At 52.8% G+C, this 27,498-nt stretch overlaps 1 protein-coding gene across 5 annotated transcripts in view; it reads left to right on the plus strand.

Moving 5' to 3' along the window:
* Positions 1–3,356: 3,356 nt before the first annotated feature.
* MSI1 (musashi RNA binding protein 1) overlaps positions 3,357–27,498 on the plus strand; it is a gene marked incomplete at both ends in the record, with an annotated part of 28,699 nt that continues 4,557 nt past the window's right edge. For 4 of the 5 annotated variants that reach the window (XM_082007547.1, XM_082007548.1, XM_082007549.1 and 1 more), the window contains 10 exons: positions 3,559–3,617; positions 3,869–3,909; positions 4,029–4,110; positions 4,224–4,308; positions 8,989–9,030; positions 10,794–10,886; positions 22,290–22,338; positions 24,352–24,434; positions 25,074–25,191; positions 26,812–26,892. In XM_082007547.1, coding sequence (XP_081863673.1) covers positions 3,559–3,617; positions 3,869–3,909; positions 4,029–4,110; positions 4,224–4,308; positions 8,989–9,030; positions 10,794–10,886; positions 22,290–22,338; positions 24,352–24,434; positions 25,074–25,191; positions 26,812–26,892 — 733 coding nt within the window. Of the gene's footprint in view, positions 3,618–3,868; positions 3,910–4,028; positions 4,309–8,988; positions 9,031–10,793; positions 10,887–22,289; positions 22,339–24,351; positions 24,435–25,073; positions 25,192–26,811; positions 26,893–27,498 lie in introns of all 5 variants that reach the window. The other variant, XM_082007546.1, reaches the window with a different exon arrangement.

Raw genomic sequence — 27,498 nt, forward strand, 5'->3', positions numbered from 1 at the left:
TTGGTGTCTTCGCAGCCATGCCTCTCTTCCTATTGCTGGATCTGTCCCTCCCACTGACCTGACTGGAGTCTAAATAATTAAATTTCTCTCAATAGCTCCTCTGCCCCTGTGTGCCTGACTCTTGCCCTATGCCAGCTCCCACCAGGCAGGAGGTGGCTAAGCGGTGGGTTGCCTTTGAGACAGACACCCCTGGCTAGCAGGGAGGTTTTGCCATCAGCTTGTCCAGAGGGTCAGCATCCCTTCCAAAGCAGGCGTGAGCACCACTGGAATCCGCTGCCAGAGACTGGCATTGCCCCCAGGCTGCCTACGGAGCTGCAGTTAATATCTTCCAGGTTTGCATGTTCAGCATCATAAGGCAAATATTACAAAAATTATTTGGATTCCAATTCAAGTTTGTTTATCAACTGTCTAAACTAAATGAAAAGCAAAACTTCTTGTAGTACCCGACTGCCAAAACCTCCTGGCTAAAGCCAGGTCTCCCAAGACACAATCTCTCCTTAAGCCTTATATGATGAGGGAGGAAAAGAGGCGGCTGCTGCCCTGCCCCTCCCCTAACCTCCACTTTTTGGAACCTCCCTCTCGCCATGAATAACTCCAGTGTCTGCCACTGGTGCTGGGCAGAGCTTTGCCAATCATCCTCCTCAGCAGGAAGTGGACATGATTTTGATAGTGTCACTCTACCACACACGAGACGCTGAATAGCAGCAAGAAAACTGAGCAGTTTTGTTAATCTCGCTGGTGTTTGGCAACCTCTCAGCAGCAGCCACAGAGGCACTACAGCTGTCTGTCTGCAGCCCCAGGAATACAATGCTGCATTATTTTATATTCGGCAGATCATCTTTCCAATCATAAGGTCTGGAATGTTTTATATATTTACTTCTCTGTGAGGAAAGCTTCCTACTGTCACTAATCAACAGATTTTTCAAGACCTGCTGTCTTGTGTGTTACAGAGATAAATGAATTGATACTTACAAAGCACTTTGGGGTCCTGAGGTGGAAGTACAAAATATTGCGTGTGTGTTTTGGAAAGGGCCTCGGAATAGGTTACATGGTACGGTGTCATTCCCAGTGATGCAAGTCCAACCACATCCTCCATCCAAATGCTCCTGAAGGCTCACTTTTTTTTCCTCCAATGTTCACAGATGTTAACTCACATTGATCCTGTTCTCCCTTCTCCAATATTATTTTGGTAGAGAAAAAGAGAATAAAACAATAAGCATAATGCAAAAAAAAGATATGATGAAGCATTTTAACACTGTGTCCCTCAGAGTGCTCTACTTTGTCTGTCTCATAAATAACACACATTTAAAACTACAGCAGTGCATTGATAGTAAACCAAGAGATGTTATCCTTTAGCGCATCCAACACTCAGTTCTTGTTCCTTTTTTTTGCTCTTGTGTTTAATTAGCATTAGTACTGTGCCTAGGTTGGGCAATTATGGAGCATAAAACCTGCGCTAGGTGACTTGAAATTGTTGGTTCCCCTTTTGAAGTATTTGCCATCCAAATGAGAGAGAGCAGGTGCCGGGAGGCAGCGCAGCAGCAGTGAGTGTGGACAGCATGGCAGGCACCAGCGGCGGCTTTCCGACAGCCCAGCAATCATCCAGTTTTCTCAGCATGTACAAGGGGAGATGGCTGGGATGCTGCCTCAGCATTGCTGCTTCAACTAGAAACACAGCCCTTCCCCGTCACTGCCAGCTGCAGTACCACCTCTGTGTGTCATTATTTATATTTCTCTTCTGCACCAGCCCAGCTGCCTCTCAGGGCACCTCCACCCAAAGTGGTGACTTCAGGTCTGTGGAATGATGACTGGGTTATTCTGGAGAAGCAGCTCAGCCTGCACCAGTGGCAGCGGGAGCTGGGGCTGCTCTGTGGCCACAGCTGGGATGCCATGTAGCTCATTTCCCAGAAATGGCTACCAAGTCTCTGGTGTTGAATGTGTTGCCGTGCTCAGGTGCGGGGCCAGGAGACAGGATGGTGTCACTGACCCAGCTCAGGAAATGGAGTGGGTGAACGGTGGTTTGGCAGAGCTAACAGGCAGAGGATGAATTTAACTTGAAGTTGCAGCCCCAGGCCTCAGGATGAGCCCATGTAATGAAAGATACTATTGCAAAGTGTTGTTAAAACAAAGGTGTCCTGGTTCCTCTCCAGGTGGGAGATAATGTGTGTTGGCACATGGAAAAGCAGTCATGAGAGAAGGGGAAGAAAGGTCAAATGAGCATGGCACAGACCTAAGAGCTGTCAATACCTGGAAGGAGTAAAGCTAGGGCTGTGTGTGGGGAAGATTTGGTAGCACAATGGCATGTGCACGCCTGGGACCCTGTGATACCCCCTTGCACTGAGAAGGGCTCACAGTGACTGTCACCAGAGGTTTTGTGCACTGCTCCGATATGCCACAGATGCTAACAAGTGCCTTCCCTCAGGGCGATGCATGGCACAGTCAGGAGAGAGAAGCTGCAACTCTTACCCGACTCTAGCTTTCCAGATGCCAGCCTGCACTTTGTTTGCTCCTCAACTGAGCTCCTCCAGCCCCCCGGGCTGGGTTGCCCAAGAGCAGAGTCAGAGAGTGCACGGACCTGCTCGGGAGCCCTCAGTACATGGATGAACTTGTGCAGCAGCGGGGAGAGGCCGGAGCTTGCCACGCGTGAGGCTGTCAGTTTGAATGAGCGAGAAGCTGCGCGGTGACTTGGGGCCAGCCTGGCCGCCCTCCTCGGTGAGCCGCGGCGGGAGCGCAGGCCGGGCTGTGCGCACCCGGGGCTGCGGAGCCGTGCCCAGCGGCCGCTCTGCTCGGGGCCCGCCGGCCGGCGCAGCCCAGGCACTGCCGTGCGGGGCGGGCGGCGGCACCCGGGGCAGGGGGGCGGCGAGGCCGGCCAGCCTCCGACCCTTGCAAGGGTCCCCGCCGGCTGCGCGGGCGCACGGAAGTACCGGGGCTCCGGGAAGGCACCTCGGGTGCCGGCGCCGGGGCGAGGCGGGCAATGCCGGTCCCACCCTAGAAGCGCCCTCGGCGGGAGCCGGTCCCGAACCCTCCCAGCAGCGGCTTCAACCCGCCCGGTGCCGGCGCCCGCTCGGCGGCGGTGAGGCACCGCGGGGGGACGGGCTGGGGTCCCCGGGGCCCGCTGCGGCGAGACCCAGCGCCCCGGGTCGGGCCTGGCTACCGCCGCGGCGGGGCTGAACCCGCCGCCCTTTGTCCGCCGCCCCGGGGCAGGTGCGGGCGGCGCGGCCGGGGACAAAGCGGCCGCGAAGCGGCCGCGGAGCTCCCGCGCTGCTCCCGCCGTCGTGCCCGGAGCCGGCCACACTCCCCCAGCGCGGTACGGGCGCGGCTCCCGGCGCTCGGCCCCGGCGCCGCCGGCGGGTTTTATGCGCAGGGCGGCCGGCGGGCCGGCGGGGGTGGGAGGAGCCGGGCAGGTTGTGCCCGCCGGGCCCTCCTCCCTCGCTCCCTCCCCGCCCGGCGGAGAGGGGTCGGGGGAGGGGGCAGCATGGCCTGTCCGTCCGGCCCCTTTTCCAGCGCTCATCTGCCCCGGGAGTGCGGCGCCGCTCCTCGCAGGGAGAAGAGGTCCGAATGGAGACAGACGGCAGCCAGCCCGGCCTCGCCTCCCCGGACTCCCCGCACGACCCCTGGTACCGCCGCGGCGGCCGCCCCCGGCCGCCCCCACCGCCCCCCCCCGGCCCCGGCCGCCCCCTCCCCTCGGCCCCGGCCGCCTGGCCCCGGCAGGCGCGGCGGCGGCGGCGGCGGCGGTGCCGCTGCCAACATGGCCGATCCGCGCCCTCCCCTCCCCGCCCGGCCCCGCCGCCGCCGCCGCCGCCACCCCCGCGGGGTGCCGCGGCCCCCCGGCGCGGCCCCGCTCACGGCTCTCCCCTTCCTCCCGCAGCAAAATGTTCATCGGGGGACTGAGCTGGCAGACCACGCAAGGTGAGCGCCGCGGCGGCCCCGCACCTGCCGCCGGGGCCGGGGGTGGCGGGGCCGGGGCCGAGTCCGGCGGGGGCGGCGGGGCCGGGCCGGGAGACCCACGGTGGGCGCTGTGCTTGCAGAGGGCTTGCGGGAGTACTTCAGCCAGTTCGGCGAGGTGAAGGAGTGCCTGGTGATGCGGGACCCGCTGACAAAGAGATCCAGGTGAGAGGCCGGGCCCGCGCCTCCCTTCGCCCCCGCCGCGGCCCGGCCGCCACTTTAACCAACTTTCTCTCTTCTCTCCGCATCCCCTCTCCTGCCTGGGCTGCGGGGCTCAGGGGCTTCGGGTTCGTCACGTTCATGGACCAGGCTGGCGTCGACAAGGTCCTGGCCCAATCCAGACATGAACTGGACTCCAAGACGGTGAGATGACTTCTCTCATCTCAGGGGTGCATTTGCCGGCGGAGCGGCTGCGCTCGGAGCAGCCGTTGATTGCGGTGTTTGATTTCCAGTTAGAGGTTGTAAACTATCGATTCCTGATACGGATCGATGGTCCCCTTCTCTGTCCTGCTCACCGGCGAGTAGCTTAGCTGCTGCCTGAGCACCGGGCTTGCCGTCGACCTAGGGCTGATGTCCTGGAGTGGGTCTGTAGATCCTGGTGATGGTTTTCCTCCCACCCATCGGTTGTAAGGCCTCTCTGACGAGTGACCGTGGCCCTCTTGGAGCTGGGATACCTGAGCATATTTGGGGTGAGGATTCGCACCGGGAAATGGATGTGGTTGTGTTTGGGGAGAGGGGAACTGCCCCTGCCCCTCTGTGTGCTGCCGAACACTGCTCCCTCCCCAGGGGTGCTGTCCCCCAGCGCCAAGGCCCTACTTCCCCCCACCGTGGTGGCCCGTGCCCTCCCCTTGGCAGAGAGCCTTCGTGCTGCGTGCCCCAGACTCTCCCATGGTTTCCCCGGGTGAAGTTTTTGTAACGGTCGTGCAGGTTCAAGACTTTATTGTCTCCGAGCGTGGCCAGCGCCCGCCCATATGGGCCACCAGCAGCCTCTCAGAGCGGCCGTGGCTCCAGCCCTTGCTCTGCAAAGCAGGGGCTGATTAGGAGCCCCGGCTGGGCCAACAGAAAGATTTTGGTGGCTCCCTGGGTCGGTGGCATATCATGCCTGGTCCTGCCTTGCAAATCTGTGGTGCTTTGGAGATGTGCAGGCTGTTTTGGCGGGTGGGGGTGAGGTGTCTGAGTGGGAGGTCCCTTTTCTTTAGTTTTAGTGACTTGCCTTCCCCTGAATTCCTTTTCCTTATTGCTGCCCCGGGGTGAAGGTGAGGGTAGGGATGGGGGAGTGGTGGGGGCTGCAAGCTGGTGGCATGGTGAGGGGAGCCGTTGTGGCTCCGGGCATGGGCTGCCGAGGAGTCCAAACGTGCAACTTTATTTCTTCCAGCGCGTGGCTCGGGCGTCCTAGCCTTTATCTCGGCAGAAGGGAGGGGGCGGGAGAGCGAGACCCCCCTTTCTTAGGCTTTACGGCGTGAGTTCCAGCGAGATTTATGTCTGTTCCTGTTTAACTGCCTGGATCGCTCCCTTTGATGTGCACAGGTCCTTCCTCCCCACGGGAGCTCCCGGTTAAACCTACCCCAGCCTTCCTGGCCGAGGCTGGGTCCCCAGGACTCCCAGCACTCCTCCTTTCAGGAGTGATGTAAAGTGAGTTTTGCTCTGGGGGGGTTATGGTAAAGTCTTTTGAGGAGGGCCCAGGGCTTTCTTTTTTTTTATCTTTTTTTGTTTTTTACTAGCCTGTGTAAACACGGTGTCTGCTCAGCTAGTCCCGCCATGCGTCTGTGGGCTGGCATAGACCCCTCTTGGAAAGGCAAGTGATGGTTGTCTGTTGTAGCACTAATCCCGAAAGTGTTTTGGGGCTAGGAGCAAGCCGAAACCCACAGTCTCCGTTCTTCTCCCCAAACCGCCGCTCCCGCCTGTGCGAAGCCGCTCTGCAGCCCACCGTGCGGCCCACGAGGGCGGGGAGGGACGGGCGGGCGCTGCAGGAGAACAGAAGGGCCTCGTGGCGCCGGGTGCATGGGGACAGCCATTGAAATTCCTGGCTGCATCTGCTTCGTGCTCTCCCCGCTGGCGTGGCAGAGAGAATGGGGGCAGTTTCGCCAAGGCACTTCCTTTTGTTAGGAACTTTGATCCTTTCCCCTCTTCCTTTTTATTTTTTATTTAATGCGGTTTTCATCTGGGTCAGATGTTTTGGGGTGTCTTGCCTGGTGAGAGGTTGGTCTTGTGGTACTGCATGGAGCCTCTGTATGGCTTTTCCCTACTGAACTGAAAGGCTCTGCTGTGAGTCATGGGTTAAATGACACAAACTCATCTGAATCCTAATTTAGGGTTTTATGAAACTTTGCAGGAAAAGGCCCGATGTCCTGGAAGGACAGCCTTCTCTCAAGGCTCGGTGTCTCCTGGCAAGCAGCACTTGATAGACAGTGTCTGCCCAACTTGTTGCTTCATTGTTTTCCGATTCTTCCTACCCTAACAAGGGCTGTTGGCCCGATTCTCCAGGGAAACCTTCTGCTTTTGAGACTCCTCTTTGTTTGTAAGCTAGATAGCAGTAGCCTATGGGGTTATTTATGGAAGTACTTGATATGAGAATTGGCTTTGCAGTCTCAAGGTAAAAGATCTGCGTGAGTTTGTAAAGCTGCAGCTGGCCGCTGCCTTGAAGAGCGGGCTTGGCGGTGCTGGGTCGCCCTGTTGTTTCTTTGTTGCCCTGAGTTTTTGCTGGGTTTGTCTTTTGTGGCGGAGGGAGTGATCTGCGGCTCTCGGGCAGCGCAGACCAATGGAGCGAAGATAGCTGCGGAGGTGCGATGAATGAACAAACCCAGTCCTGAGGTCTCACAGGTCCTTCCTCACCCTCCCCCTGCTTTGGGGCACTGATACCAGCCAGGTTAATGCAGGAGTTACGTGACCTGAGCTATGAAATGGTGCCGTAGGTGGCTTGAAGAGCGTTACTGAGGAGCCCAGCGGCCCGCTTGGTACACCTGCGACATCAGTGGGATTCCTTGTCCCCAAAGCCTTGCGGGGTGAAGTGGAAGCAGTTTGTGCTCAACTGACTTCCACTCACTGCAGCCTGATCCTGGGGTTTTGTGTTTTGGATACAATCTGAGCAGTTCTGAATGCTCTTACTCTTGGCAGATTTTTCTCTACGTTTGTAATAAGGGTCTATTACGTCAGTGGGTGACACTGAAACACAATTCCTCCAGGGCTATTTGCTTTAACACCAGAAATAAGGGAATAAAGTGCCAGTGCTTTTGCTTTAATTAGAAAGACTCCAGCCACCGAGGAGCAGTCCAGTTCGAGTAACTTGAGTCCGGCACTGAACTCGCTCCCCTCCGTGTGTTCCCAGGGCTGCTCCTGCAGTCAGTCGCGCTGGCCTCCTTCTACCTGCAACAATAGCTGGTTGTGCAGAAGAATTTGTGAAATGACTGCCTGCTCCCTCCAGCCAGGAGGACGCGTTATCTCTGCCCAGTTGATCACACGCAGGGTAATGAGAAAATGAGGCCGAGCTTAGCATTGCAGAGTATGAAAGCATCTTCTTGGCAGGAGCTGAATGACACTGGCTGAGAAGTAAAAGACAGTAGATTATTGTTTTTGCTTATTATCTGCCATCAACCTCCTGGTCTCCTGCCGTCCCCTGTCCTCAGAATTCGCTGTGGGTGTCTGCACTAGCCAGGAAGCGTTGGGGGGGTGTGTGTGTGCGCGGGGAGGGAGGAATGGGATGGTTCAGATGCTCCAGGGAGGCACTGGAGGGTATGCTAATCTACTGGTGCTTGGAGCTCGGGGAGGGAGGTTTATTTTTGAGTTTATTTGTGCTCTTCACTTTTGCCTCTGTTTACTTACGTGCTGAGTTTATTTATGTTGTAGGCTGTGAGTCAGGATGGAGGTGGGGAAGGCAGGGAGAGAAGCTGGTGGAAGGGCGCAGGGAGGCCAAGCTCTGGGGCTGTGTGACAAGTGAAAGGACGCGGGACGGGAGGGTGGCCAGGCTGGAAAGCTGAACAAAGCAGTGAGAGAAACACAGCTTCCTTTTGGGCTGCTTGAGCTGCCAGGCTGATGGGACGATGCTCCAGGCTGCCCTCCCAGCTGCAGCCTGTCCAAGTGCGGGGATGAGCCAGACCTGCCTTCACCACAGGTCTTTGTAAGCTGATTTGTAGGTCTGGATCATCCCCGATGTGATGTAACTTTACAGGAGTTGCTGTAAAAATAGGCTATAAAGAAAGAGGTGGTGGCTGAGGAGAAGAGGCTTCGTGGGTGTTTGGCTTGCAGCTGCATTAGTGTTGTCCCGGCTTTTGTGGTAGCGGTGCTGTGAGGCCAATGCAGGCACACGCTTATCCATGCTGAGCCCAGCAGAACGCACGGCACCTGGATGGCGGCGTGGGGACGGCAGCTCTGGCCGGCGGCAGGTTTATACAGAAGCTGAACAGGCACAATAGAGGGCTCAGCCTGCGGAGGGGAGGCATCGTGCTATTGTGTGCAGCGCAGCCCAGGGAGAGGGGCAGCACGCTGCCCTGCAGCCACAGCCTTTGCAGGCTGGGGGGCTTTGGACTCTTCAGTTTAATTTGTGCCATCCTGTCTGCTCTTTTTTGTCTCTTCGCCCTGTGTTTTGTGGGATGAAATGTTTGGCGCTTTGTGCGCAGCCTCTTTTCTGTCCTATTACTACCCAGGTGAGCTCTGTAATTGTAGGTAGAGTGAAGGGGGAGAGCAAAAAGGCAAAAGAAAGCACTTTTACTATGAGGCCGGGGATGCAGGGCACCCAGGGCAGGCTGAGCGGGAGGGTGCAGCGCAGCCTGGTAATCCCAGCATGTGATGAGCTCTTGGGTGCATCTGGCCAGCGCTGAGCCGGAGATGGACCACGGCATGCTGGGACTTGTAGTCTGCCTTGATTACACCTTACCAAGAGGGAAAGATGTCTGCAGCCAGCTTTGTTTTGTTAAACCTCAGGTAGATTATTTGGGTTTTTAGCAAGGTGCCATGTGGGCAGAGACAGCTGTGCACATGGAGGAAACCTTCCATCTGTAAATAGGCAGCGAAAGCGTGTTCACCTGTTCTTCCCCACGTCTCTTTCAGATTGACCCGAAGGTAGCGTTCCCCCGCCGAGCACAGCCCAAGGTAAGCACTGCAAGCAGCCCTTGCCACTCCAAAGAGTGAAATTTGTGACGGTGAATCTTGTCCTGCTGTGCAAGGTTGCCAGTGCATGCAACGGAGTTGCTCCCTGGGGTTTGCTCAGGACTCACCTGGAGCGGGAGCTGCTTTGCTGCACCGCCAGCGTGACGTGCTGCGCTCCTGTTGGGCTTGCAGCACAGCGCTGGGGTTTTGCATGGTGCTGGAGGAACCAGGAGGCCCCTCGGTTGTACTTTAGGATGCACTAGTTAGAGCTGGTGAAATAAGTGCTGCCCAGGGTGAACTTAGTCCTTTTGAAGTTGCAGCCGGTGTCTGGAAGTTTCAGGCCTAAGGAGATACAGAACAGCTCCATGCTGCGATGTGATACAGGTGGAAAGAGGGTTGTGTGTATGCACATGTGTGTGTATGAATAGGTGTATGGCAGGGAGGGGGAAAAGGGTTTCATTTTGTGAAATGCCCTTGTGTGCTTCAGCACTGAAAAAGGCAGAAGGAGTTTGGTGTTGGACCTTATCTACGAGAGGCTCTGGCATCAGAATGTGCAGTTGCAAGAAATTTTTCCAGGTGTGCAACTGGAAGCTTAACTGAGGAGCCAGCAGGATGCTGGAGACTGCCTTTAGACTTTGGGTCTCCCTTTAACTTTGCTCTTGGATGGGAGTTTTAAAGTTTAGAGTCTCTATTCCAAGTGCTGTCATGGGAGAAGGAGGTGGAGAGAAGCAGTGTTGAGAAGCAGAGAGGGAAGAGGAGACTGGTGCCGGGAGGGAAGTAAGTGGGATCAGGCATTGAGAACAATTGGTGAGCAGGTATCCCGCGTAACCAGAGCCAGGAAGCACATGGTAGGAATTGGGTTAATTCCATTAAGCAGTTTGGTGACAGAAGGTGCTTTAGTGTTAGAACGGGCTGCTCTCCAAGCCAGGGAATTGCTGCGGATTAGCCCTGTGCTCCTTGGGGTAATTAGGACCATGTGTTCTTCTGAGAGCAGGGGTGTAGCCAAGCAGCTAAGGGGAGGATGCAGCTGGAGAGCTGGTTCAAAGGATGTCGGTGTGCCTCAGCCTGGCAGCAATGGCCCCTCTCAGGGTGGTTAGTTTTCTTGTCCCAGCTGCATGAGTGACAAGTGGCAGAGGGATCTTCTCTTTGCCCTCTTGCAAACGCAAAAGAGATTTAACTGGGAGTTGACTGGGCCTCATTTAAGCGACTGGGGAACGGGTGCGAAATGAGGCTTATTGCAAGCAAGACCGGATGCTTCGCAGTTTGTGAGCTAGGAGGGCGAAGCCTGGGGAGCCTACCTGTGCTGGCAGGCCTCCTGCCTGTCTTTCTGCTCTGGGAAGCAGAGCAGGCATCTCTGGGGGAGCCTGGAGGAGGATGGCTGTGCAAAGTGGCAGGGCTGTGGGAAAAGCTGGAGGGCTGGGGAGGGGACAGTCATGTCCCATGCCTTCAGGGTGGTGTAAAGGTGCCAAGGGAGTGGCAGCAGGTTAGCGAGGCGAGAGGCTGGTAATGTGCTCTCCAAGGAGGAGGTGATGGCTGGGCGCTGACAAGCACGATGGGGTCGTGCAAGGGCGAGAGCATGCCTTGGGGTCCAGCATGGGACGGACCTGCTGGCCGGTTTTGGCCAGGGAGTCTCAAGAAGGTGGAAGCTCAGCCGCAGCAAAGGGGCAGGCGCTTCCCAGCAGCGGAGGGGAATTGGTGGCCTTTTCAGTCTCGTTCTCTGCTTGCTCTGGGCTTATTTGGTGAATTCCTGTCCTTCCCTTTTCCAGATGGTGACCCGAACGAAGAAGATATTTGTGGGTGGTCTGTCCGTGAACACTACTGTGGAGGATGTGAAACAGTATTTCGAGCAATTTGGGAAGGTAAGTCTCTTGAGTGGTGTTGGATCAAAGCTGTTGCTTCTGGGGCAAAAATGCAGCAGTTTTCTGAACTTCTGTGGAGGCGGGATTAGGAGCTTGTGAGTCTTTTGCATGGCGTTAAGTAGATTGAAGGTCAGTTACAGATGCTGGGTGGCTGTAATGTCTTTGTGGGGGCTACAACCAATGACTCCTGCCCTGTGATGTTTTGAAACAAAGAGTTTGTGCTTGTTCCTGAAGCCAGTAGGACCTGAGCTAAGGGAAATGACTTTCCAGTTTTTCCCAATGCAGAGGCCTCTTGGGGCCAGCAGATTTGCAGTTCAAATGCTGGAGAAAGGTTTGTAGACACTCCTAACAGAGTGGCTGCAGCATCAAACTTGTGACTTTGGCCTGCTTCTAACTCCAAGCCTTGTGATTGATATGTCGGTAATTCTTTATTAAAAATAAGTTTTTTTTTGTCCTGAAACTTCTCCTGCTGAGTCTTGGGCAAGTGGTAGTGATGTTTTTGGATGTTTGAAGAAATTTTGGCTCTACGGCTGTCCTTTGTGGTGGTCTGGCTCTTCTGTGCCAGCTGTTTGCTCAGGGAAGGGAGAGCTTCTGTGGATGGAAGTCACTTGTGCCGTGATGTGTGAAAGCCAGGTGTGCAAATTGTGGGTCAGGAACAAATCGGAGGATAGAAGAAGGCTCAGTCTTGGCCGTTCAGTCCTCTGTCAGGAGTCTGTGAGCAACCCTAGGAGCAATCTCAGTAGTATTAGACTGAAGGATCCCAAGTTTTTTAATGTGATTAGGAACTGAAGGGGATCATTGTACCCAAATGCTGAACATGGTTACCTCTGGGGCAGGGCACTGTGACTGTTTCACTGTTGTTTGGTCCTGTTGTGCATGGGTTTGCTATTTGGGGCAGGAAGTGTTGGATTCTGTAGCTGTTGGGACCTTCTTGCCCATTGGCGGGGGCAGAACACAGTTTGCTGGGCAGTAATCTGGCCAGGACATTGCTGATAGCATCCTGGACGTGGAGGAAAGTACCACGGGAGCTGCAGAGTGTGCGGGATGAAGGCTTTGGTATTAATCTTCTTCTGAAAGATCCTGCAAAAGGGTGATGTTATTTTAAGGCACATTAGTTGGTGAAAGGAAAGGAATTTTGTAACCAGTTGGAACGTTTGGGCACAAAGTTTGGAAGAAGTATTTGCCTAGTACCTTTGTTCAGCTTCTGAAGTCAAATCTGTGTGTCCTGGAGTGCTCTCATGACTACAAAGTGGGACTCCGTTGTATTTCTGTTCAGTCCTAAGAGAACGTGGCAATAGCCAAAGTGGTCAGATATCCCCATGTTTATAGTCGTTAGCTCTGTGTGGTTTTATTTTCTATTAGAAATAAGCAAACTCTATTGTGTCCCCAAGAACTTTTCCACGGTGTCACTGAAAGTGTCACTACTAAAGGTGGTGTTGTCCATGTGTCTCTGTAGTCTGAAGGTTGTTAGTTTACTTGCATGTGCTTCTGCACTGCTGATGGATGCATTTGATAAGAAAACAAAATGTCTTTGGTGTAATCCCCTTTTAAGCTTAACTGTACCTCTGTTAATTTGAGGCAGAAGCATGTCATGTAGCACTTGGTTTACAAGCAGTTACAGTTGCTGTAGTTTGAGAAGTACTTTCCAGGTCTTTTGGAGTGTTATGCTGTTATGTTCCTCTTGTTTAATGGTCATGTGCTGAAAGGTGTCCTGACGTCAGGAGACTGGCAAGAACTGGTTGTGTCAGATTGTTTTCTTGGGACTGGGCAGAAGGGAGAGCTCTGCATAGCTTGGTGCGATTCATTTCTGAAGAACCAGCATCCCGGATGACATCTGACGCTCAAAATCTGCATGAGGCTGATGCAGCTAGCCTCTTGGCTCTGGGGAGTTTCCGTGGGGAGAGATCAGGGCTGGTCAGATTGACTCTCCATTTTTGGGGCAGTTTTCTGAGTCATCTGGCCATTTCAGCTGAGGAGAGACTCCTCAGAGCTCTTCTATAAAGCACTGTTCCTGGCCTGTAACCATCTTCCAGACTAAGCCTCAAATAATTCACCAAAGGCCAAGAGAACTGTTTCCCGAGAAATTCTCTCCAGTCAGTAGCTCTGTGCGGCTGGTACGCAGGATCAGCGGGAAAGCGTGTTTCAGAGGAAAGCCTCCGTGGCCATCAGCTCTGGGGTTCTGAGCTCTGAATGCACTGCTCTGTGGTTTCTAGGGCTAAGAAAAGCCTGTTGCCTTCAATTTCGGATGTGACTCATGGAGACCATGATGTTGGTGCACAGGCTCTTTTGGTGTTTGTTTATGGTACTCTGGGACCTCCTAGCTTTCAGAGGTCTCCTAGAATCCCACCTTTAGAGGTACTCTTGGCACCTGACTCTGTGGTCTTCATCTCCTTGATTTGTGGCGTCTTTAAGTGAGAAGTGGTGAAGCTTTAGTCATGTTATTCACCTTGGAAAGCCTGTCTGAAAAAATACTTTCTAAGTCATTTGGGCTATTACTACTTCTCGAATTGAATTGGGACTGTTTGAAAAGGAACTGTTAAGGATGCACTTTTAAAGCATTTCCTTAGAGAACTTACCCTCTGAGGAATGGCTTTGTCTATGTTCCCTCTTCTTCCGAGTGGCCCCACAGTTTTCTTGGATCAGCAGGGAAAAAAATCGTTCCTCTTTCCTCCTGCCTGTCCAGGGGGGCATGGGAACACTTAGGATCTAGAGAGGAAAAGGTGGAGAGCACCAAGTCATCCTGTCTTGATTCCTCAAGATCAAGGTACTGGGTTCCCAGGGTGATTTTTAGTCAATGCTTGAGAATCCAGTGGCAAGCTCAGTTTGGATCTCAGCTTCAGGGAGAGATCATCCTCTGCTTCTGAGGACAAGGGCGTACAGACTGCTGAATGGGTTTTGCGTGAAGGTTATCCTCTAGGTAACCCTCAGGCTGCAAGCTTAAGTGTGTGTTAGATATGCTACCACTTAAGGCCTTTAAATTAGGATAGATGCTTTTTGAAAAACAGATTTTAGTCCAGACAGAAAGCATGCACATGCTGTAGGAATTACGAGAGGAAGTGCTATGGCCTGCAGTACTGATGAGCTCACATTAGATTATCATACATAATGTTCTCTCCGGTCCAAATCCGTGAACTGCAGTTCACAAGTCTACCAAGGTAGCTAGTGTCGGTGCATCTTGGGTCAGAAGGAACACACCTCGTGTGTCCATTAGCACGAAAGAAATGGAATTTGGTCGGGCTGGAGATTAAATGGTTTCTCATTTCATAAAACAAAATTCCCAAGTCTGATTTTTCCATTTTGCCATTTCTGCTTACTCTCCTATTTTTGTTTTGTTTTCTTTCCCTTTCCTTCCTTCATCCAAACCTTCTCTTAGCTTTGCAAAATGGAAGTGGCAAAATAGAAATGAAAATATGTGAGGAGGAAATCCATGAGTATTACTTAGGGATAAAGGAAGCAAGGGAGAGGCTGGCACCCCAGTTCTTCATATCAAAATACTTGGTTTTAACAGGCACAAAAGGTGAAGCTTCAAAGAGGATCCCAAATACAGTGTGAGTTTCTGTGCTTCAAAGAAGGATTTTTTTTTTTTTTTTTGTTCCAAAACTGTGAATGAAAAATATGGGCTGCTGTTTTCCTGAGGAAGAAAATATAATGGTGTTTGGTTTTTTTTTAGTACAGTGAGAGAGACTGAAGTGCTCTCAAGCTGGCTATAGTTTGTTAGGTGCAGCTGCTAGGGCTTTGAACATAGTGGGATCTCTAGGAAACACTTCTGGCTCCAAAACTCAAATCTCTCTGAGATGCAAGCTAAGGCTATGGACATGCTTTCTAAAGGAGATTATTTTTTCAACTGTAGGACAGAAGTCCTGGAAAGCGTTGCCTTCACACTACGTGTAGCCAAGTGTCTTGGCTTAAGTTGGATGGGGTTGGAGATCTCTAGACTGCTCAAGGAAGTATTTAAACAGCCTCTCTACATTCAGGCTATCACTCTCCGTGAAACCTGAAACAGAAAGAGAGGAGGAAGATATCTTGTACCTACCACCTCAGGCATAGCTAGTCCTCTGTCTAGTTCAACACATATGAGGGTGTCTCAGAGGACCTCGAGTCCCAGCTTCCTCCTTTTCTACTTCAACCTGTGGGAACATGTTGTTCTGTATTTTTTTTTTTGTATTTTTTTTTTTTTTAGGAAAAGGTGTTGTCCATCAGAGTAATTTCTTTGGACCATTGGGTCTCTGATCTTGTAAGCAAGGTTATTTGTTTCAAATCATAACTGAAAAAACTCAGATCATCTTTCTTTTTCAAGGGTTGGTCAGATGAGGTTTTTGCAGTAGAGAAAGTCAAATAAATTTCAAGATAGGAGGCTCAAAACAAATAAGGTCTTTTTGTCATGGAGCTTATCTAAGCTGTGAAATCTTTGCCCCAGGATGTTGCTGCTAAAATTTGCATAGACTCCAAAATGATTGGACAAATTCATGGAAGTCTTTTTAAATACACAGACACCCCTTTGAGTTCAGGAAATCCACAAATCACAAATCGTTTGGAAGACGATGGAGTATTCTGGGGTCTATGGTAATATCCTTGCCTTGTCTTCATGTTCTTCCAAAGGTGTCTGTTGTTGGTTGGTGTCTTGGGGGGTGTTGGGCAAGGTGGACCTCTGCTCTAACTTGGTGCAGCCAGTCTTTTGTTTGTCATTAGGAGAGAATTTGATCCTTTCAGAAACTAGAAATGCAAAGGTACTGGAAGAAATGGGGGCCTGGACCCAAGTCAGGTGTTTGAACTCATGGTCTTCTTGTGTGCTTTTGCATTTCATGAAGTGGAAGTGCAAGAAATATATTCACAATGACGTCTTTGCATGACTCACTAATCGGTTGTGGCTCCAAGGGTGCTTGAAAAGTGCTTAAAAGCAATCTGCATCTCTCCCTCGGCTTGCAGGTGATCTGTGTATGTGGATGAGTTGGTCACGAAAGCTCAGCCTCCCTGTGAGGCAGGTCATGCCTGGAGAGAGATCTGCTCTCTAAAAATATCCTGGAAACAAACAAGAAGAAAGATCTACTGAGGTCTGAGAACGATTCTGACCTTTAGGCTGCCATCTAATATCCAGTCCAATTTCTGGGCCGTTTGCTTGAGACAGGTTCTGAGATCTCACTCAGGCAATGGCTGTAGTACTGTCCCGACCAAGAGAAAACCACGTATCTGAGGCACTGGGTTTGATGAAGGTTTGCGTGTCTGTCACAAATGCATATTCATGTACACCTGCCAGAAAAATGGTGTGGTTGACTTGGGTATATGAAATGAGTTTTCCCTGCTGACTAATTGGGGAAGCTTTAGATACTGATGGGGAATTTCTTTAAAGGAAGACTTGTTCCTGTGCTTGCAGTGGGCATGATTTCCCTCACTTTGGATTGGGAGAATGTTAATTAATTAATCCCTAATTTGCTGCTCTCTGGAAATTTTGGGGATCAAAGCTACTTGTCAGCCTGCTGTGGATTTCCAAACTGGATTTTGGATTTGGATTTTCTTCCACAGATCAGAGGGCAATTTATGCAAATTCTCACGCGTAACATGGTTGCAATGAACAGATGGGGAGGGGAGGAGAAGGGGAATCTGATCACCTCTCTTGTGGCAGTAGGCAGTTTGGCTTGTGGTAACAATGCCTCTGGAACAAAGGGTTCTCTGTGCTCCGCATCTGGTAGGCAGATAGCCAAAAATGCTGTAGCAAGTAATGGTCATTCAGGTCTTCAGTAGTTCATTTGATATTTGCCAGGTGCCTGCAGCGCAAGAGAGGGCAGGAACACCTGGACAGGCTGTCCCACTCACCTGTGGCATGGAGTGGGCTCTGTCCCTTGCCTGAGTCTCATTCCCAGAGTTTTGAGAATGGCTCTGCAGAGCGGGGAAAGAAGGGTCCACCAGGAGCCATGTGGGAACAGCTCGCCTGCTCCCTGGAGCCAGGCTCTGGTCCTCCCCAGAATCAGCCTGTCCTGTTTGAGCAGCTGGGAGAACCTTGTGGGGTTGCTGATGTCCTCTCTTGACAGGATGGCCGAACGGTTTCTAGATCACTTGATTTATATTTCCCATGTTGAAGCTGTCCCAGCAGCTATTATTCTTGTGCCTGATCTTTCTTCAAATATGTTGCCATGGTTCCTTCTTTGGACCAGCTGAGCCATCTATAGTTGCTGTTCAGGGGGAAGATGCCTGTCTCTGCAAAGCCTTTGCTTTAATATTTGCAACTTTATCCAACATTTCTCATCAAACTTGTGTTGGAATCTTTTTTTTTTTAATCTGCATGAGGCTGTCATTAGCTTCCTCCTTTGCAGACACCCATGGCTGTCCCAGGAAGATTGAAAGGTATTAGAGTGGGAGTAAAGCCATTGAAAAAAAAAAAAACAAAAAACAGGCATTTTGGCCAAGGCCAGGTAGACCATACTGCATTCTGTTTTGGTATAAAATGCCAGTAAGCATCATGCATCTGTGCACCTGAATATTTTGGCTAGGCTGAGCGCTGCTTTGGTGGAAAGTCTCTCTGAAACCTGCAACTGTTGCTTTCCCTTCCTGTCACCTTCACTGCTCTCATCAAAACCAGGTGCTGGTTCCTGAGAGAAGGGTCTGTCTCCTCCTCTCGGGAAGGTGCTGCTTGCTGCCCTCCTGCAGGAGGTCTCAGCAGTGGCAAATCCATGGAGGATTAGAAGAGCTTCCTCCTCAGGGACAAACATTTTTTCACTTTCTGAATGCGTTGCCTCCACTTAGCCAAAGCCTTTATCTTGCTTGCACTCCCATTTGTTTTTGCAAGGCTACAGAGGGCCACTGGAGACAGAATTGAGAGGAGGTGATGTTGGACAGCTTGGGTTTAAGGCTTAAGGATGTGGTACCCACCCCCAAACTGCCAAGTACCTGCCAAAGTTGTCTCCTGTGGTAGGGTTTCCTTGGGAAGGATACACCTAGAGAGCAAGAGTCACTGCTCTTGGGAGCCCCTCTTTTTTCCTAGACGTTTTGGACCCTTGTGGCTAAACACAGGGAGAGACATCATTCCTCAAAATTAACAAACCTTGAACTTGTAACCTCAAATGTTGGGTAACTGCAGCCTGGACCAGCAAGTTAAAAAGTTCCCTGGGAGAGAGCCTTGACCACTAAGCTAAACACTTTTCTAGTAAAGTGATCTGCTTCTTTGACTATGTTTAAAGAATTGAAACAAATATTTATTTAAGGGGGGGGGGGCGGAGAATGGGGAGAAAGACAATTCACCCAGAAAAAAAGCCTTTGTTAAAGTACAGTTAGGATCACAGATTATTTCCATAGCCTATTAAAAAGGAACTCAGGGGTGTTTCTAAAACTTTTAAGTGCTATTTTCCACATGCTTCTCCTACATCCAGTTCTTGAGTAGTTGACCTGTTTTGTCTCTGTCAACCGTTGGGGGCCAGCTGGAGATGGCATCTCCATTCCTGTCCTGATGGAGGGCCCAGACCCCCTTCCTGCCCCTGTGGAGACCTAAAACATCCCTGTTTCTCTTATCCTTTGCAACACCCCTGGCTCTGCATCCCCTCAGTCCCTCACAGCCCACCGCTCCCTCACAACCTGCCTCAGCCCAGGCCCACTGCCTCCCTCGGAGTGGGCGGGGGGGGGGGGGGGAGCGGAATGTGGCAAGATGGCGGCACCTCTGTCCCGCCAGAAGCAGGGCCGGGAGGGGGGAACGAAGTCGGTGCAGGAGGGGTCTCGCTGTGAGACCTTTCTCCTTGTGGTGTGAGCCCCTTGTGCGTGATGGTGGCTGGCCTGTGATGCGCGTGCCCTCCCGCAGGCTATCACAGGCCGCCATTTGTGTGAGGGCGCCGCCGCTGGCGGGGCGGGCGCGGGGCCGGCGCAGCGGGGCGGCTTTGTGCGCGGCGCTAATCCGGGCGGCAGCTGCTATTGGCGGCCGCGTTGCCCTGGAGACGGCCCCGCCGGCGGCCGCCTTTGTTGGGGCCCGGCGCGGCCCAGCCGTGCAGGGACCGGCGCGGCGGTGGGGAGGAGGGGGGGGCCGTCGGTTCCCCGCCACAATAGCTGCCCGCCGGCGGCTGCCACTCATGCCTGGCTGTGGTTGCGGGGTCAGTGTGGGTCCTGCTTGTAGCCCGCCTGGGGCTGCCGGCGTCGGGCCTTTGGTGGGAACCGCCCATGGTACCTCCATCCCCTCAGCAGTCAGTGCTTCGTGTGAGGGTCTGCCCGGGTGTTTTGGGTAGCACTGGGCCTCAGGGAGCCCTACGAGCTGAGGCAGCTGGTCCCCATCCCCTCACCTAGCTGCAGACTAGGGGTGTGATGAAAAGAGCTAAGAGGGATCTGGCGTGAGGCAGGACCCCCTGGGCAGGGTGCTGGAAATGGCCGCTCACTGTGGATGCAGGTGCGGCCTTTCTCCCAGCTCTGCAGTGCTGTTTGGTCTGCAGCCTGTCCCACTGGCTTTTGTAGGCTCCAGCACTACCGCTGCACCCCTCTGGGTTGCAGGGCCCTGCTTTATCATGTCACTGGCTATGTGCTGCCTGAAACTACACAGCTTATAGAATCACAGAATGGTTTAGGTTGGAAGGGACCTTTAAAGGTCATGTAGTCCAGCCCCCCTGCAATAAGCGGGGACATCTTCAACTAGACTAAGTTGCTCAGAGCCCCGTCCAACCTGACCTTGGATGTTTCCAGGGATGGGGCATCCACCACTTCTCTGGGCAACCTGGGCCAGGGTTTCACCACCCTCATTGTGAAAAATTTCTTCCTTGTATCTAGTCTAAATCTACCCTCTTTTAGTTGAAAACCATTACCCCTTGTCCTGTCGCAACAGGCCCTGCTAAAAAGTTTGTCCCTTCATCTCACCTGTCTCCTTGGAAGGAGACAAGAACATGCTCGTGTATAGGTTACATTGACAATAAAAAACACCAGTTGTAGCTATACCTCGAGTTGGGGCCCTAGAGTTGAGTGGGGTGAGTCTATTTCACATGTGTATATACACATAGATACCTATGGTAGGAAACAGCTTTCAAATACAGTATGTGTGTTACTGAAAATACGTTTTTGCAAGATGAGTACATTTTGGGGTGCTGGGTAGATATCTGATCTCAAAGCACCAGCAGAAATGTAGAAAAAAGCTCAGATGGAGGAAGGCTGCAGCTCTCCTCTCAGCATACGGAGGGTGATTTGGGATGAAGTCGTTGCACATCTCCTGGCTCCGAGTGCTTGAGCGCCGTGGGAGGGCCTGGGCCATTGGTTTTATGTGTGGATGAGCGCTGGGCTCTGCCACTTGCAGCTGCTACTGCTGTCCAGGCTTTGTGAAGAAGAGGTTGTTGCTGGGGCTGGTTGAACAGAGTAGGTCAGCAGCTGGGCTGTGCTTGTACCTGCTGGTTTTTCTTTCTGTGCCCATCTCTCATTGCCATGGGTTTGTGGGCTCCAGCTACCTGAGTTGAAATCTTAATGAGCAGCACCGCTGCAGAGTGCTGTTGACACAGCCTTCTCCCAGTGTTTACTGGGGAGGAGAAGAGCTATGTGCCCAGCTTTTCTCAGAACTGGATGGAGGAACAGATCTAGCTTAAAAAATTAACAAAAACAGACAGCAAAACTTCTTGAAATATTTTTGAGCCACGTCAGGTTTCCCCCTAGCTTGTCGCAGTTGTGCTGACACCATGAAGGGAAATGGTGCAAGGGCAGGAGCGAGCGGCAATGGGGAAGTTGCACCAGGGGAGGTTTAGATTGGATAGTAGGAAAAAATTTCTTCACTGAGAGAGTGGTCAAGCATTGGAACAGGCCGCCCAGGGAGGTGGTGGAGTCACCATCTGTGGAAGTATTCAAAAAACGTGTGGATGTGGCGCTTCAGGACATGGTTTAGGGGGCATGGTGGCGCTGGGTTAACGGTTGGACTTGATGATCTTGAAGGTCCTTTCCAACCTTTGTGATTCTGTGATTCTGTGTGAAATGGCAGTGTGATAAGCTGCCACCCGCCCCCAGCTCCCTGGCCATGTTTTGGGAAAGCTGCTGAGGGTTGCTTTGGGTCTGTATGAAGTCTTAGGTTCCCCATGGCTCTGACTGGATGGCTGGCACGTTTCTCAGGCGTTTGTTGACTTGGCTGAGGGAGGCTGAGCTGGGATGTGAAGAGCAGGGGATGAGTGGGAGCTGGGTTGTCTGTTGTCACCTGGCTCTTGTGGGGTGGACGTGTTGGACAAGCCCAAGGGCATCAAAGATGATCTCTGTCTGCTCGTGGTGGCACTGGAAATGTTAGCAAGGGCGACTTCCATCCTTGTGGCATTGAGGTGGAGCCGGGTGTCCCGTTTTGCCCTGGGGGGCTGAGGCTAAGGAGCCCTCTCCCTTCCTTGACTGGGGCTGTGGGGTCTCCACGAGTGGAGCCTGTGCTGGGATACGGGCAGTGTTCTGCCCTCACCGGTGGGCTGTTCGTGAGAAGGCAGCAATGCAGATGCTTCCTGGGGACAAGGCAAGGGAGTAATTCTTCCACGGAGCTGGGGGCTCACAGGGCTTGCTGCTCGGGGAGCTGCTGTCTCGCATGGAGGAGGAGGAGGGCCAGGGCAGCTGCTGGCCGGAGACTGCTGCCGCCTCCCCTGAGCACTTGCATGTCCAGTTTCATAATCGGATTAAGGCAGCGGTATTAGAGAGGAGGGATGGGTCAGTGGGACAGGTTTACACTGGGGCTTACACGGAGGGGATTGAAGTGTATTTTTTAACCCTGCTCGGCCTGACCAAGCGGTGCAGAGGCGGCTCTGCCAAGCAACACCCAGCGGGAAGATGGGGGGAAAAGTGGCACCAGGCGGTGATGTGCTCGCCGGGGAGGAGAGCAGCCCCAGGCCGGCTGGGGGAGGGGATCCGGCCGCCCCTCCCCCCGGGAAGGCAGCCTTGCTCAGGCCTTGCAGTAAATTTGCTCTAATTACAGCCTCCAGCAGTGGGAAACCTCACTTGGAGGAAGGGCTCCTCTGGGGTGGGGGCGGGGGTGCTTCCCAGCTTTCCCAGGCAGGCTCTGTTGTCTGAGGCCTCCGCTTCCCCTGTCACTGGGAGGCCCCTTATTCCTCTCCCCTCTCCAGCTTTGCTTCTCTCTCCCCCGCCTTTAATTCTCCTCTCCTTTGAGGCCGGGATTTGGGAACAATGCCTTCCCTGCTCCTTGCCCCCCGGCTGGAGCCGCTGGCAAACAATCGGGGTCGCTCGCTGCCAGGGGCCAGGCCGCGGGGGCTCAGCCCGGCAGCACCTGCCCCGGGCTGGGGGGACCATGCTGGTTGTAGCTTGGGGATATGCCTGGTGTGGTAGCTGATGTGTGTGTGCACACCCTCTTTCCTTCTTGGGGATTGGAGGTCTCTTCTTGATCCCTTCTGGTTTGGGGAGGCCCAGGAAGCTCTGTACAAAGGTGTCGGAGGATGCTCGTGGCGACGGCAATAATCTGATCCAGAGCTGCTCTTTTTGCAGGTGGACGACGCGATGCTAATGTTCGACAAGACAACCAACCGGCACCGAGGTGAGAGTGGTCTTCTGGCTGCAGGAGAGGGAACTGCAGAGGCTTTGCCTCCTGCCTTGCATAGGGAGGAGTTAATATCCCAGAAGCAGGGCACACGGGTCGCAGCTGCTCTTTATCTTGCCTCCAGTCGCCCCATCCTTTTGCATCTGCATCCTTTACCAGCGTCCCTTGCAGCACAGAGGGCTTTTGTCCAGTGGGTTTCCTGTGCTGTAAACTTGCCGAGTTGCAGATATGTGAGAGGAGGTGGCCCCCTCCCCTGCCCGCTTACCTCCGTGGCTCCAGCCCGCAGTGTGTGTCTTACCTTGTCCCAAGTAATCTGAGCTCTGGGAAAGCTGACACGAGAGCCTGAAGACTGCCTGCCTCTCGCCCCTTCCTCGGCCCAGAGCCCGCCTGTGTGCTTACAGGTCACCTTTTCTTACCCCCGTCTTGCTGGTGGAGTCTGGTTACAGGATGGGAGCAAGGCTGTAATATTTGCTGTATCCGGACCCAGCCCACCCATGGGCGTCCCTGCCTCCTGCTCTCCCAGTGAGTCTTCAGACCAACTACCTGGTGGCGTGGCAGGGCTTAATGCTAGCAAGCATTGCATCAGCTCAGAGATTTATTTGCAGCAACTTAACCTGCAGACTTAGCTGTGGCATCTTCCAAACCAAGGCCAATAACAGCTCTGTTCTGGGCCATTCTCATGTCTGTGTGTTGTTTGAAGCACTTCCAAGCACCTCTGCCCCTGGATCAGTGAGGGAACGCTCCCTTCTGCTTTCTCTACACTGTGTGCCCTTCAGGTTTTTGTTTTTTTCTAAAGCTGTTAGAGCTACACTGGTTGGAGTGGCTTAAGGTGTTGTTTCAGCTTCACCTTAAAGGGAAGAAGTGTTAACCCTGTTCTTCCACGGGTGTCTCCCAGTCACTAGTCAATAAAAGAGTTGTCGAGTGTTTTGGAAGGAGCAGGAGGAGCTGCCAGCTGCCATGTTGGCAGCATGGGGTTCTTCCCAGGATGCAGCAGGCCTGGTGGGGATCTGATGGGGCTCAGGACTGGTTTTGGCATCAGGGTTTTGCTCTTGAACTCCCAAGCCTCTCTGCTTGTGGGTGTTGAGGTGAATGATGTGAAACTACCTGGGCATAGACAGACAAGAGGAGTTTATGAAGAGACTTTTCTGGCAGTATGGAGGAAAAAGTGGCGTTCTGGGCAGCGGATCCACATCTATTTTTAAAAGTCACTTGAAAGCACCATGGAATTGGCCAGTTCTGGAAAGCATAAAGCTCTGCTTAATCCCAGCTTGCTTGTAAGGCAAGTTTAAAGACATCCTCCCACCTGCCTCAGTTTTCCAGAAGCGGCTGCAGTCAGCTGAGAGGAGTCTAGTCTGCCCACCCGAGCTGGTCTTTGCCAAAACTGTCAGCAAAGGGGTTGGTGAGAGAAAAGAGGTGTGAGCGTGGGCCAGGAACATCCTGTCCTGTCCTACCCCAGGTACTAACCTTACTTTGATGAAACTTTGCAAATCATTTCGCTTGTGTATCTGTCTTGCTCTGTACAACTGCATTGCTGATATTTGCCTGCTTTATGACCAATGACTGAAGAGGAAACATGCAGGGTGTTATGGTGGTGGGGTATGTTTAGTGAGTATGGTGACGTCCTGGCAAGCAGCTGTTCATTTCTCCACTGACTCTCTTTGTGTGAGCGTCTGCTGGGATCCTCCCCAGCATTATCAGCCATGTGGTTTGCCTTGCAAATAACAAAGTTTAAGAAAAAAATACTTGGTTTTGAGAGCAGTTGGGTTCAGAGGGGGTAGGAAGCACAGAAAGAGGAGGAAGGGGGAATCTGTAAGGGGATGGTCCTGTTCTTGTGGATAAAAGCAGGATTTGCTGGAGAGGGAAGATGAGTGACAGCTGTTTTAGAAAGGGCTGATTATACTGTCCAAGAAGCCTGTGGCTCCTTCTCTTCTGCCAATAAAAGGATATGAGTAGCAGGTGCAAAACTGCACAGAGCTCTGACCTGATCAAGGAGTTTTGCCTTTTCTTCAGGGTTTGGGTTTGTCACATTTGAAAGCGAAGACATTGTGGAAAAAGTGTGTGAAATCCACTTCCATGAGATCAACAACAAAATGGTGAGTGTCTGGGGCGGTACCTGGGGGAGAAGGGACAGAGGTATGGGATAGAGTGGGGCAGTGGCACAGGAGCAGGGTGTGAGGTACTTGGGTCCTGACACCCTTCCCTCTGCTGTGGGGAATTGGATTGGGTCTTTTCCCTAAAATCACAGCAGCCAGCCTGGGAAAGAAACTTACAGTGTGGACGTGAACCAGCACGATACCGAGGTTTCAAGGAGAAGAGCTAACTGTAACAAGGAACTGTGCAGTACTTGGAAGTTTCAAAGTTACATGAAACCTCTCGGTGGCCTGGGAGAGGGCAGGTTTTAACTTTATTCAGAAATGAGGAAAATCAGGCTTTGAGGCCCTGGTACAGGGCCAGGCAGAGCATCAAGGGCAGCACTAGGAGGAGAAAAGCAGTGTTTGAGCTCCCCATTGTGTGCGGTGGCTGCAGAGCGAGGGGGAAGGCTGGCTGCATGCAGGCCAGAGGCAGGGACTCTAGGGAAGGACAGCAGGACGGGCTGCCGGCAGTGGCCAGGGCTGGGGAGTGCTGTCATGGCGGGCAGCGCTGCCTGGCCTGCAGCCGGGGCGCTGCCTGTGCTCTGTGGCACCGCTCTGTGCTGGTGGAAGCTGAGCCTGATCTTTACTTTCTTGTGGCAGGTGGAGTGTAAAAAAGCGCAGCCGAAGGAGGTGATGTCCCCAACGGGCTCGGCACGAGGGCGGTCCCGAGTCATGCCTTACGGGATGGATGCCTTCATGCTCGGGATCGGCATGCTGGGTAAGCCCAAGGACAGGTCTCCTCCCCAGCTGCCGGTCCTGCCAGGCAGCAGCTTAGAGCTTTTATTCCGAGAGCAGGCAGGGCGGCCAAGGGCCGCTCTCCCTGGTGCAAGGCCGGGGATGCTGGGGGGGATGCCGGACCTGTTTGCGATCACAACTTGCCCTCTGGTGGCACCTGGAAAAACTGCAAACTTGTCACTGCTGCCCTGCGACAGCCGGGACTGGCAAGACACAGCCATGTGCTGGGCAGCTCCGGCCCTCTGCGACTCCATTAACGGTCCCCCAATGCCATAGCATATAGACTGTAATTCTTTAATGGCGCTTATGGAACAGGATGTAACTACATAGCTGAACCGAGCGTGGAGTAATCTGTGCCCAGGCATCTTCCTCCCACACTTCTACAGGCTTACCAACAAATTAGTTGGTTAAAGAGCTCCCAAGCTTCCACTTGCAACAGTGGTCCTTATAAATGTCCTCACTGCCGTTTAAAGACCATAACAGTGCCCTTAAAGTTCTAGTTAAGCTTTGTCTCACTTCGTTCCCTCCCTCTCAGGGGCAGCAAGTATGCAGTATTGCAAGGAAAACCATACACTTACCGTGGGACTGTCTTGTAAGGAGGAACTGGTGACAAGCAGGCTGGGTTTCATGCCTATCAATGATTCTAAGGCAAATGTGTTCGATTAAAGATTAAAAAAAGAAAAGTCGTTTGCAGCCCTCCCTTCTAGGTCTATAAACCCTCAAGCCTGGATCTGAGAGTCAAGCATGACCTTTCCAGCGTGGGTGCTGCTCCTGGCTTCTCTTCCTCCCTCTATTCATTCTAGTCAGGCTTGAGCTGAACCAAGGACACACTGTTTGCTCAGGATCACCGCTGGTATTGCTGGGCAGGATGTACTCAGCCTGGCCCTCCTTGCTAAGCTTGCCCAATAGCAGTTAGTCACTGAACAAAACCCCAAAAAGGGCATTTTTTTCCCCAATGCTTTCGCTTGACTTCTTGAAGGAAAATACATTTCCGGCCTGTGGTTTTGGGTTTTGCCTTTTCTAAGCCATCTGAATTTAAAGCAGCAAGGCTCAAGCTGAGTCATTGGGAAATCCACGTACTCATGTCTTGGGAGATCTCAAATCAAATATTCATCTCTCAGTTGGTGCCCTGCGTTCTCACAGGCTTATTCAGTATAGGTGGTCAGCTTCCCAGGGAACGGCAGGAATTGTCCTCGTACCCGGCGCCAGGAAGAAGCACTCTGCCTGCATTCGCCAGCACTTCTAGTGCAAAAGTGACTCAGAGCTACTCAGCCGTTCAAATGCCCCCACCTCCCTGATCTCCTCCTATTTGTAAATCCAGCTGATGCATCAGAAAGCCTTAGTCTGCAGAGCTGTGAGTTTCTGAGAAGGAAGCCTCCATGTCCTTACATGTTTGGACCGAGGAAAAAAAATGAAACAGGCCTGCTAAAACTCTTCTGCAGACGTGCATGTGTGTAGACTCTGCCCAGCAATTTCCTGGGTTTTTTGCTATTAGCCTTATTTGTGCTTTCTAACACTAATGGTCACGCTGCTTGTGAGCCGCCAGACAGAGGACATGGACCCTGTGAGCTTGCAGTAACAGAGCCCTTTTCTCTTCCCCCAGGTTATCCAGGCTTCCAAGCTGCCACCTACGCGAGTCGAAGTTACACTGGCATTGCACCTGGCTACACTTACCAGTTCCCTGGTGAGTGGCACTCCCTGCTTGGTTTTTTGGTCTGCCTTCAGGTGGTGGGAGTCCCTGGCGTGATCCGTGACCCAGGCTCTGACCCTTTCACCCTTTTCCCTGTTTGGTCTTTCTTTAAATTGGAGACGGATGTGGAGGGGGGAGGGGAGAAGCCATGGAATAGGTGGGAACAGCCTGTCCTTCATTAGGATTATCCTCACACTCCAGTGGCAGGAAAAGCCCAAGGCTGCTCTGATGCCCTTTATATTAGCCTCCTCCGTAGGGCTGCTGCTGTGACACAGAAGGGCCCCTGCAGCTCTGCCTGTCTCGCTGCCTTTGTGTGTGTCTGTCTCTCTTTACCAGAGTTGCCACTGCTCTGAAAGTAGCACAGAATTTTAACGTGGCTTTCCATGGGCCAGGGAACTCCTAGGCACCTGAAATGCAGGCGCCTGCAACGCTACAGTTGTGTTCTGAACAGCGCCTGGACCACTCACAGCCTCCAGAAAACATGTGTGAGGGCAGTGGGTTGCAGATCCCCCACAAATGGGGTGCTTTCAAGCTCTCAACCTTGCCATGTGCTCAGAACATGGATTCTGCGATCAATGGCTGGAACCTGCTGTGGGGCAG

Source organism: Phaethon aethereus, assembly GCF_964289735.1.
Source record: "Phaethon aethereus genome assembly, chromosome: 17".
NCBI classification, from domain to species: Eukaryota; Metazoa; Chordata; class Aves; order Phaethontiformes; family Phaethontidae; genus Phaethon; species Phaethon aethereus.